This window comes from Phyllostomus hastatus, unplaced genomic scaffold (assembly GCF_019186645.2).
Source record: "Phyllostomus hastatus isolate PE091 unplaced genomic scaffold, TTU_PhHast_1.1 phas_contig_38, whole genome shotgun sequence".
In the NCBI taxonomy this organism is placed as follows: domain Eukaryota; kingdom Metazoa; phylum Chordata; class Mammalia; order Chiroptera; family Phyllostomidae; genus Phyllostomus; species Phyllostomus hastatus.
The window spans coordinates 34,436,779-34,449,354 of record NW_025333869.1 but is presented as its reverse complement, the minus strand read 5'-3'; the positions used below and the strand labels follow the sequence as shown (position 1 = coordinate 34,449,354).

General features: G+C 38.6%; 1 protein-coding gene across 1 annotated transcript in view; it reads right to left on the bottom strand.

Moving 5' to 3' along the window:
- Nucleotides 1-6,173: 6,173 nt before the first annotated feature.
- LOC123821183 (leucine zipper putative tumor suppressor 2-like) overlaps nucleotides 6,174-12,576 on the bottom strand; it is a 170,515-nt gene continuing 164,112 nt past the window's right edge. The window contains exon 4 of the mRNA XM_045842454.1: nucleotides 6,174-6,293. Coding sequence (XP_045698410.1) covers nucleotides 6,263-6,293 — 31 coding nt within the window. The 3' untranslated portion in view covers nucleotides 6,174-6,262. The remainder of the gene's footprint in view (nucleotides 6,294-12,576) is intronic.

The following is a 12,576-nucleotide window of genomic DNA, read 5'->3' as shown; positions in this document are numbered from 1 at the left end:
CCACAAGTCCCCCAGAAAGGCCAGAGTCTGAAGGATGCTTGAAATGGATTCCCCACAGTCAAGCAAGCCAGGGGCAGGGGTGTGAATGACCCTACAAAGAGCTAGGTGGATTTTACAAATGGTGGGTTAGCTACTTGAGCTTCTTTCCCACTGTGACGTTCCACACTACTGAATTACAATAACACATGTCTCAGTAAGTCTTTGTGTGGCCAGAATGCTAAATGGTTTCAGGCATATAACTCTCACCTTCTAAGTTTCAGTTTGACTTTAAACAGCTACGTACCCATGGTCCCTGTATTCTGCTGCTGTTCCACAAAGTTCCTCTCATCTTACAGTAAAAGACAGAAACTCACAATGTGGCAGAAAAAAAACATTCAACTTCTTCCATGATTCAACTCTCCCTCACATTCAAAACACTGGGAAATCTGGGGAACTGGTAGTATTTTTACCACCTCTATCACGCATTTACTTTAATTGGATAAACCTGGGTTTGTTAGACGTAGTCCTTTTAATGAACAAGGATAAGATAGGTGTTATATACAAATTCTATATAAGTAAAGGATATAAGCAGGTGGACTGAAGTCAGACTGTGCTAGGCAGTTAGACAGGAGCAGATTAAAGAGGATAGGCCAGGTGTAGAAGGCCACCAGGGCAGAATGTCCCAGGTGCCTAGCAACAGACAAAATAGGGAAAACAAGGACCTTGCCCCCAGGGTACCTGTTCCTCACCTAGCATATCACTTGGTCATGTGGTTTAGGCCCCCGACCTTTCATATCACTAGTCATGTACTTTGGACTCTCCCCTGACCTTTCCTCCCCTGGCATTCCACTAGTCGTGTGGTAGGCCCCCTTAGAGAAGAAACCAGGGGCAGAAAAGTGGTCTTGTGTGACGCATGCTGGCCCTTGCATGACTGTTCCCTTAAACATTAACCGCTAGGGATAACATCTAAGCCTCAGTTGTGTATTAGCTCCAGGACCAGAAAAGAAGCAACACCAGACAAGTGGCCCCATGACTGACATCAGGACCAGCTGCAGTAACTAATGACCCCCCTGGCACCGACCAATCAGTAGAGATCCTGATCCTGAAAGGACACACCTAGAAAGTCGATGAATATTCTACTAAGATCTTCTCCTAAGCCCTCCAGATAAATACCCTCCTGACAGAGGACCCAGCCCACTGTCCCTCTGGGGAACACTCCCATGCTTCTTCCATCCGCCCCTACCCACCAAAGACACATTACCTTTACCTTTCTTTCTCCTGAGCTCCAAGGGACCTTCTTTTGTCTCTGTAATTTGTTTCCTGAGCCCATTTCTTCTACAGCTCACTTCTTCTGCCTCTTTGACTTTCTAAGTAAATTTTCTCTTATTGTTTGAGTCTTGGCTTTGAATTCTTTCTTAGCCAGGACTCTAGTATAGAGGTTGCTAAACCAAAGTCAGGTCTGACTCCCCGATTTAACACCTGATGCCCATTTGTACCATAGCCAACAAGACTATCTAACCTAAGAGATAGTTCCTCCAACTATACAGAATCATATTTTGACTCCTAGTGTCTACAGAATTACTAAGTTGCATCACCCCCTCAAAAAGTTTTTTGTCAACAACCATTTACTGAGTAACCACAGAGTGTGAGGCTATTTTAAAAAAAGTCAAAGGTATACAGAAATCGCAAGTACATTTAGTTTAGTTCATGTAAAAGTTTGCAAATTAATTAAGATTACAAAATATACAAAATAAAACTAAAAGGAAAATATCTGGCCAAGCACACAGCAAAGAATGTGTTTGGGGGAAATGTTATTATAAAAATAACTTTTTTAAGCTATCAGTTATAATAAACTGATGGAAATTCTAGGAAATTGGTGAAATAAACTGGAATTGATAGGACATGAGTGGACTATGACTGAAGATAATTGTCAGTCCATGTCTTCGATAAAGCATGATACTGACTGTGTTCACTTATATACACAATGCTCATACTATAAGCTAAAGTGCTCTCTGCTGGTTGGATGGGAAAAAAACAGGAGTTTTAGAGGGAGGATTTGATGGCAAATTTCTACAAATGATCATTTTAGGAAAGAAATATCCTTACTGATGAGGAACTCATAAATCTGATTGAATATATTTCAATATGGCACATCATGTAATCAAATCTGATAGAAAGCCTAGTTTCAAAAATTAATTTTATGATGTCAAGTTGTATAACTAAATAACAAAATATATAAGCTATAATTTAATAATAAAAGTATGTGATGTATAACATGTTTTATGTTTATTTTCCATAACTTGTTAAGTTCTAGACTTTTTAGAGTGAACAAATGATTACATCTCTAAGAATCTATAAAGCAAAGTGAGTTTCTGTGTTAAAATTATGGGCTTAAGACACTTAAGACATCACAAAATCAATATTAATAATTTCTAACAATATGAAACATATTTTCATCTTATAAAATTTAACATCAAATTTCATTTGAAGGTTGAAAATTAAAACAATTTAGACTTAATAAATAGAAAAACTATTCATTATCAGTGCTTAATGATGTTCCTAGCACTTGTACTCTAGAAAAATGCATTCACAGAGATAGTGATGGTTTTTAATACCCGATGGCACACTAATGTGTTTTAAATTAAAATTGCTCTGGGTAAAAGAGTCATTTGACTGATCTGAAAACAGTCTAGGGCTGATTACCTGTTCCAAAAATGTTACATGTTAACTACTTTTCAGTGGTAATCTCTCTCACCCAAATAAATTATAAAATTCCCCCAGCCCCTGAGAAACTTAAATTTACCCTAAGAAAAAACTTTCAACTTTCAAGCTAAATACACTGAACTCATCAACCTGGAACTGAAACTCGGTTCTGTCGGGACACCAGAAAGGAAAGCACCACTGGATCCCCACGCTGCCGACCATGACTCCACAGAACCCAGGGCCCAATCAGCGTTTACTCCGGCTAGAGACGATCGCAAACTAGTTGATACAGATCTACTGAGATGGTTCTATTTTTAAATTAAATAACTCGCATAAGAGGACAACAGCCAGGGCCAAGTTAAGTCTCGTAGAACAGATCTATTTTTAAAATGAAAGTAGCTTACCATAGGACAAATAACTGAGCTAGGATTATTAGGAAGCACACTTTTAAAAAATATATTCTGCATAAAATTCACTTGAAAATGCTAACACAATACTATTTCTTGACTAAAATTAAAGTAAAACATTAAAGATAAAAAGAAACAACTTCCCATTTAAATTCAGCAGAAATGCCTATATGAATAGGTGGATTTTATTTTTTAAGGCTGGGACGTCATGTACTTACTGTAAGTTACACTGCTGGTTGGCACAAGCTAAAGGAGTTGCTAAATCCAGCAGCATTCCCTTGATACCATTCAGTAGTCCTCAATGTTCAAAATACTTGTAAAGTTAAGGACAAAACCATGGGCAAGTGAGGTACTTTTCCGCAAATCTCTCCAGGGAGCTGAGTGAAACATTGAGATGTTCTCTCTTCCCCTACCTGTGGCGCCAACAGTTCTTCCCGGAGGTCACCCAGCCAGTCAATGGCACAGCTGAGACTAGGAGCAGTTTGACTGACTCCTCCTCTGAAGGGTTTCCTTTCCACTACACGGGGGTCTCCCAGAAAGGGTAATGTGAACCCACAGTGAGGTTTGAGATCACATTCAGTGGCCAGCAAACTTGTGTTCAATAATTATGCATTTATCTAAAATTAGAAAAAATATAAACTAGAGTTCACTGGGTGTACTTCATGGAACCTTCATTGTGGAGTTTCAGTGAATGCCAGGAAAGAAAGAAACAGGGGAGCGTATGGCAGCAAACAGGGGGTTGCTTCATAAGCCCAACTGGTCAATCTTCATCACGCAAATTCAGGGTTGCTTTACGTGAGGGATGATCCTTGGGTATCTTCCACCATTAGTCCCACTACTGCTTCATCCTTCTGCTGGTCCACTGCCTTAGGTGCTGTGCCAGGGCCTCTAAACTCCTGGGTCATTCCTGGTGATGATTTATAAATATGAAGAGTACATGATGGAGTTTTATGTATCAAAGCCGCTATGTTACATACAATGTCTTGCTATTTCTTTTTTTAATATATTTTGTTGATTATGTTATTACAGTTGTTTCAGTTTTCCCCCTTTGCCTCCCTCCACCGAGTACCCCCCTTCCCTCCAGCAATCTCCCCACCTTAGTTCATGTCTGTGGGTCATACATATAAGTTCTTTGGCTTCTCCATTTCCCCTACGATTCTTAACATCCCCGTCTATTTTATACCTGCCAATTATGCTCCTTAATCCCTGAACATTTTCCCCCATTCTCCATCTTCCCCCTCCCAACTGATAAACCTCCAAATGATTTCCATATCTATGATTCTGTTCCTCTTTAGTTGTTTGCTGTTTGTTTTTTAGATTCATTTGCTGATGGTTGTGAATCTGTTGCCATTTTAATGTTCATAGTTTTTATCTTCTTTTTCTTAAATAAGTCCCTTTAACGTTTCATGTAATAATGGGTTGGTGATGATGAACTCCTTTAGCTTTACCTTATCTGGGAAGCACTTTATCTGCCCTTCCATTTTAAATGATACCTTTGCTGGATAGAGTAATCTAGGTTGTAGGTCCTTGCTTTCCATCACTTTGAATACTTCTTGCCGGTCCCTTCTAGTTTGCAGTCTCTTTTGAGAAATCAGCTGACAGTCTTATGGGAACTCCTTTGTAGGTAAATATGCTTTTCTCTTGCTGCTTTTAAGATTCTCTCTTTATCTTCAACCTTTGGCATTTTAATTATGATGTGTCTCAGTGTACTCCTGTTTGGGTCCAACTTGTTTGGGACTCTCTGTGCTTCTTGCACTTATATGTCTATTTCATTCACCAAATTAGGGATGTTTTATTTCATTATTTTTTCAAATAAGTTTTCAATTCCTTGCTCTTCCTCTTCTCCTTCTGACATCCCAATGATTTGGATGTTGGTGTGTTTGGAGATGTCCCAGAGTCTCCTTAGACTACCCTCATTTTTTTAGTTCTTTTTTTCTTCTTGCTGTTCTGATTGAATGCTTTTTTCTTTCTGATGTTCCAAATCATTGATTTGATTCTTGGCTTCATCCCCTTTACTGTTGGTTCCTTGTAGATTTTTTTTTTTATTTCACCTAATGTAACCTTCATTTCTGCTTGAGTCTTTTTTATACTATTGCTGTACTCAATGAGTTCTCTGAGCATCCTGATAACCAGTGTTTTGAACTCTACATCTGATAGGTTGACTACTGACTGCCTCCATTTCATTTAGTTCTTTTTCTGGAGTTTCGTTCTATTCTTTCATTTGTGCCACATTTCTTTGTCTCCTCAATTTGGGATCCTCCCTGAGTTTGTTTCAGTGTATTAGGTAAAGTTGCTTTGACTCCTTGTCTTAGCAGTGTGGCCTATTGTAAAAAAAGTACTTATAAATTGTGTGGAGCAGAGCTTTAGGTAGTCACCAGAGTGAGGCAATCCATTTCACCGCTTTGTAACTGTGTGGGGAGAGGGCTCAAAGAGGGGAGAGTCCCACTGCCTGGCTTCTGGAGGTCTACCTAGGAAGAAGCTGTCTCCTGACACTTGACCTGTTTCTGATCACTTCACTTTCTCCCCATATGCCACTGGTGCCCATCCTGCTGTTGCCCTGGTGCTGAATCCCAGAGGAGGTAGGTCTGTACAAGTCCTAAGTCCATTCAGGCCCTCTAAGAGGAGTTTCCTGAAAATCTGGCAGTTTCTTCCACCACCCCAACCTCCACTGGTTTTTACAGCCAGAAGTTATAGGGATTTATCTTCCTGGTGCTGGAAACCTGGGCTTTGTGGTCTGGCCTGGGGCTGGGATCCCTCACTCCTGAGGTATCCCTCTTGATTTTTATCCACCACATGTGAATGTGGGACTGTCTGTTTCACCACCTCTCTGCCCATCTCCACATCTCTGCACCTTCTACCTGTCTGGATGAATGTGGCTTCTTTAAACCCTTGGTTGTCAGGCTTCCATATAGCTCAATTTTCTGATGGTTTCGGGTATTGTTTGTTTTGTGGTCTAGTTGTAATTTTTTCTGTAGTACATGAGAAGGTGAAGCATGTTTACCTATGCCTCCATCTTGACTGGAAGTTCTTAAGAAACCTTTTTAAGAAACGTTTTCAGAAGAATTTTTCTAGGCAAAGCAGCTGCTCCCAGTGGTGGCCAGCCAGGCAATATATCCACTGTCCTGCTATTTCCAATGTGAATGAAAACATCTGAGAAAACACACTCTATGTATTCAAGCCTGCAGTCTTCTTTGAATCTTCATACTGAAAAATGACATACATTGACATTTGCACATCTGCTTATAGCAACTCAAAATACAGGTCATGAGATAAAGTAAAATGAGACCATGAATTGTCTCATCTTTTATTTTATTAATTTTACATTATTTTTATGTTTAAATTACTTTTATATCGTCTTCCACCTCCATACGCCCCCGTTCCTCCCTACCACCCCACAATTACCACACTGTTATCCATGTCCATGAGATCTTTCTCTTTTTTTTTTCTTTTTTGCTCCATCCTTCCACTCCCTCTACCCACTCCCCACCCAGAGCTGTCAGCATGCTCTCTTGAGTCTGTCTCTATTTTGCTTGTTAGTTCAGTTTTTCAAATACCCACATGATTTTTGCCATATCAAATGACCATCAGTACTACTCATTAATATTTTTAATATAATTTCTTAAACCTAGCTTTGTTCTCAGCCACATTATCTGTGGAATTACAGGTTTGATGACCTAACTCTATTTTGACAATGCATTGGAACTCTTAGGGCAGATCTACAGCAGGATTTTCCTGTTGTGTTCTGGGTGCTCTTTATTTCCTGATTATTTAGGCATGTGCCCATTAAAATGTAATCATATAATCCAAGTAGATTACGGAAATAAGGAGAGACAAAATGTTCAAAAAGATATAGCCTATAAATGGGTGACGTGCATTTTGTTCATTTCCTTCCCTGAATCTTTGCATGTTCATCAATATGATTTTCTGAGCAGAGTAATTTTCTTTCACTAGAATAATAGTTCTCTTTAGAGGCCTGGTGGTATTTATATGCCAGGTACCTATCCTTTCATGAGGTGACCTGCCTGATGAGTCATTCCTTCGATCTTCATTAAATCCATGTGTCTTACTTAATAACAATAGGGATACTAAATGATTCTTAAAAAAAAACATGGAGACAGATTCTAAAGACATTCCCTTGTTTTGTAAAAGATAATCTCTATCAATGCTAACATTAAAATAATTAAGAGGTATGATGCTTATGTTTGGATCCACACCCAAAAGGTGTCAGCAATTTTGGTGGATTTTCCTTAATTGTTGTGAAAATACTATGCACAAGATGCAACTCTACTGGCATCCTTTTTTCATCAGCTGCCCAGAAAAACAGCAGCTTCTCAACTGTCCACATCCACCAATATAATAATTTTGAGACCCTTATTTTTTTCACCTACTAAAATAAAACATGTTAGGAAAAAATAGATTTTTAAAAGCTTTAACTGTAGCCAGATCTCATAGTACAGTAAAATATTATACTGATGTTAATGTTACCTTGGCTAAAACTATCATGATATAGTGACAAGTATGTTACCTTATTTTGCTTAGTAATTGTTGGCACCAATGCCTGAAATTATTTGTTTGTAGAATGGGAGAAAAAAAAGACTTGAGAGATGTCCCTAGCAGCAAAATTAAAAAAATAATAATAATAAAGGAGAAACTACAAAGAAAAAGGAATTGGCTATTGCAGCAGAGTCTGTGGAATAAAGAGCATGGCAGCTGCTCTAGGGGCCTCACCTCTGCCCAAACACCTGTGAAACCAGGATGTTGTCTCATTTCACCCTGTGATGCAGATAATGTTGGAATTAAAGCTAGGCCTAGGATCCAGCCAATGAAGTTTCACCAAATCATGATGAATCCTCAGATTAGATGCAAGTACAACATGTAAAATTAATATCCTTAATTTTAAAATAAGTCTTTTATTGATTGCCACACATATGTGGATCTGTCATAGTCCTTTACCCATGATCCTCCAAACAAATAAGTGAGAACACAAATTCCTCTTGAAGTGAGGGATCCCGGGTAATGTCAGTCTTTTCACAATCCTCCTCATATTATTTTTTATATTGGTGCTTTTCACACAAAAAGTACATCACTAATTTTAAAGGGTTTGTACATTTAAGACATGGTAATATGATTCAGAAAATCATGTCAGGATAAGCAATAAGAATGACTTTCCAGCCCTGGCTGGCGTAGCTCAGTGGATTGAGCACGGGCTCGGAACCAAAGTGTCACAGGTTCGATTCCCAGCCAGGGCACATGCCTGGGTTGCAGACCATAACCCCCAGCAACCACACATTGATGTTTCTCTCTCTCTCTCTCTATCTCCTTCCCTTCCCTCTCTAAAAAAAAAAGAATGACTTTCCTCCAGAGTTTATCAATCACTATCAATGTAAATAGTCTTCAACAGTGTGTTTATTCACAACTTCACCAACATAAGTTAGCATCAATCTTTTATAATATTTGTCAAATTGACAAAGGAAAAATATTATTATGCTTGGTTTTAATTTGCATTTCTCTGCTTGGTAGAAATGTTGAATGTCTTCATGTTTACTAATTACCTCCATTTGTTTGTGAATTTTATTTTTATGGATGTACTCAAGTCTATCAGGATAATGTGTGAAGGTGACTTTCTTTTTAGGCCCAAGAATCAGAAATTGAAATACACACTGCCTCTACTCTAAATCAAAATGAGAAATAGGTACTGATTAGGAAACCACAACTAATATCTAAATTATGTTCTAAAAAGTCCTGTTCAGATGCCAGTTCAGCATACGCATGATTTTGTGACATGCCATCTTCAGTTAACTGAAACTCAGCACTGCAATAATCAATATGTCTAAATTCTGTTTTTTACTAATACTCTCTATAAAAGATTTCTAAAAGAACAAGAATTTTTCCATATAAATTAATGTTATGTTGACACAATTTATCTTTATGGTATAATTCTGCCTGGGAATTTATTTATTCTCTGGGATTATTCTCTATATCTTACAAATAATGAATCTTGGTATGCAGGCATTCTTTCTTATTCAGCTCTTGTAACAGTCTGTAAAATAATTTCCTCAAGAGAAAATTCAGCTTTTACAATGACTTTGACTTAAAATCCAAAGATGTGCTCATCCAGAAAATGAAAACATCCTCAAATAAGTAAATAGAATCCTTTTCATGCTCGAGGGTGAAAAAAGCTCCCAGAGAAATTGACTCCGAGGGTGAAAAAAGCTCCCAGAGAAATTGACTCCAAGCTTGTCTTTCTTGCCTCTGTGGCAGAAGATACAGTAAGTATTCTGGAGAGTCACATCTATGTCCATGAAAACTTTTATCACCTTCAAAACCATGATGCCCAATATTATACAGCATTCTGTAATTTAATAACATTCTGAAGTGTTCAGTAGAACATTCTGAAACTTAACAAATTCCGTCACCTCTAAGATCTTGGCACAATGCTTGTATCATGTTGTGTTTATCCTAAGTGCCAGCACAGGGCCTGGTACAGAACAGGTGCTTCATAAATACCACCTGGATTAATGAATGACAGGATTATAGAGCCCTGAGGAATGCCTGACATTGTCCTACACTAAAAGTGTTATGTTCTCTAAAATTTGCAGGCCTATCTTTACATTTTGACGTGGTGTAGAAGAGGGTATTGACACAGAAATCTCAGCAGGCTACTTCCCACCCAGCATCAAAATGTAAAGATGATGGTTTACATCTCCTCCAACCACCTCTTTCCTTAGCCATGGCCCCTTTCGCCTCAAGTATGATCTCCACCCCTCCTCTTCCCCATCACTAGAAGCTCAGAGATGGTGAGGGGAAGACTGGGAACCAGGGTAAAGGGACAATGTTGAGTCAATCATTTTGTAGGGGTTTTAAGCTGAATGGCTTAAAGCTTACTAATGGCTTATTAGTAAGACCATATTAAAACTTCTATCTCAAATCTATGCCATCAGTATATCCTTAGGATTTTTATTAATATTTAAAGTATGAAGATGTACAAAAGATACATAATAATTTAGGTTTTTTAATCTATATTGTTGAGGCATTTTTACTGTATTTCCAATTGTTTCCTGAATTTTCCTTCCCTATTCTCTTTTTGTCTAAGCCTCAGGGAAGCCTTGTAGAGTTAGACTTAATCTTTAGCCCCAATCCAATTTGAAAAATATTCATTAAGCCTCTAGTGTGAGCCAGGCTAAGCTAGGGCTGAAGGGGCAAAGCTTGTCATGGCTCAGTCAGGCCGCTCGCTGTACAGCCTCTGTGTGACTGTGTGACTCTGGGCAAGCCTTAAGTATTTTCCTGTCATGGTTCCCAATTCCTAAAATGAAGAGGAGTTGTATGTACTGCGTGATCCCTAAACTCCTTTTTTAGTTCTAAAATTCTCTAATTCTGTGACAGTCTCTATTACAGTAGCTAACATTGCCTGATGAATACAGAAATTAGTACCTTCAAGTGATGGGCTGCCATAACAAACATCTAAAATTGGCCTAGCAGGCAGCAAGGAAGCTGATGCTGGAGGCTGGAAGCCTGGAGATCCTTGGTGTGTACTAGTGGTGAAGTACTTGGAAATCTTTCCCATGGTAATTTAAAAAACAGATTGCAAGCTTACTATGCCTGTAGGTTTTGTATGTGTTGGTTATTATTGGCAGCATTTAGCAAGGCTTTGAAAAAAAGAGATGAGCTTGGAAAAAATGTGGAAAAAAAAGAATGAACTAGAGGAAGTCCACAAATTTGGAGACTTACAAGGATGGAAAAGTCAAGTGTTTCAAGACCCTAAATGGTAAGAGAGAAGACTAAGAAAGGCTTTGAGGGACAAAGTCCCATTAAGACTCAGCCTTAGGGTAAAGATCAAATTAAAAATATGTTTTTCTTCCTACTATTGCAGGTGGCCTCTTAACAGTACCTTTAGGATGAGAGATACAGCCAAAGGAATTGAGGCACAAGGAAAACCATATCTGTCAGTTATATCTTGGCAGACCCTCAGATGAAGTTACTGACATATGGAACTAATTACAAGGATATTGATCATGACCCTACCAAAAATTTAAAACATCTATATTGCTTGCTTCTTCTTAAAAAAGACTTAGATAGTATGAAACTTAAAAAAAAAACTTTGAATCTCTAAAGTTACCTTCCAACTTGCAAGTATAGGACATGGACTACAAAAAATGTATAGCTCCCAAGGATGGCATAGTCTTCAACATCCAGTTCAAATGTGGACAGAAATGAAAATGAATAATGACAAGCCTTTCATAGAATACAGGTGAGAGCCCAAAGAAGTCAATGAGCAGGGAATGTCTTCTACTAATTGAAAGTGGAAGTCTAGTAAAATAACAATTTTGCATCCAGTACTAAGTCAATTCCAACCCAGACTTGGCAAAGTTTATCAAACTCCAAGGATCCAAGATGGTGGCAGAGTAGGTGGAAGTTACACTCACCTCCTCTCAGTACCAAAGTGAAATTACAACTAAAATATAGAACAATCTACCTGAATAACCAACCAAAGAGCAGCTGAACAAGAGTCTTATAACCAAGGATTTACAGAAGAAGCCACATCAAGACTGGTAAGAAGTGCAGAGATGCAAAAAGAGCTCATCACACTCACATGGGCAGCAGCTGAGATTCCAGAGGGATATCTCAGCTGCAAAGGTCCCCCCTGAGAAAATGGGGTCTAAAACCCATGCAAAGCTCCATAGCCTACAGAATGAGAGCTGAGAAGGGGTACCCACACAATATCTAGCTGTGAAAATCAGTAGGATTTTGCTCATCAGGGAGAAGGGAGTCTGCTAGAGATGCAGGCACTGTCTTAAAGGGCCAACATGCAAAATCTCATTCACAGCCACTCACCCTGGGCTCCAGCAGAAAAATGGAAGAGTTGACTATGATCATGTGAAGAAAGACTGGGGTTTGTGGCTCTGGAGAGACAACTAAATGGACAGCTGCCAAGATCCTTGTGCTTAGTCCCTGTCCACCCACTGCAGATGCCATCTTTCTTGGGTGAAACATTTCCCTTCTTATGGCATCAGCTTGGTGGAATACCACTCCCCCCACCTTCCTCTAAGCCTGAATGGCGCTTCACCCTTCCCAACTCCTCAGCATCCTGACTCCCAGTTGCCCAGTTCTGCTAAGCTCCAGCTCCCAGAAGAAGTAAGGAAATAATAAAGATCTGAGCAAAAATAAACAAAATAGAATCTAAAAAATAATACAAAATATCAATGAATATAAGAGTTTGTTCTTTGACAAGATTGACAAACCTTTAACCAGACTCATCCAGAAAAAAAGAGAGAGGACCCAAATAAATACAATCAGAAATGAAAGAGGAGAAGTAACAACTGACACCACAGAAATACAAAGAATTATAAAAATATATTATGAATAACTATATACCAACAAATTGAGCATTCTGAGTGAAATGGATAAACCCCTAGAAACATACAACCTTCCCAAACTGAATCAGGAAGAATGAGAAAATCTGAATAGATTGATTACAACTAGTGAAACT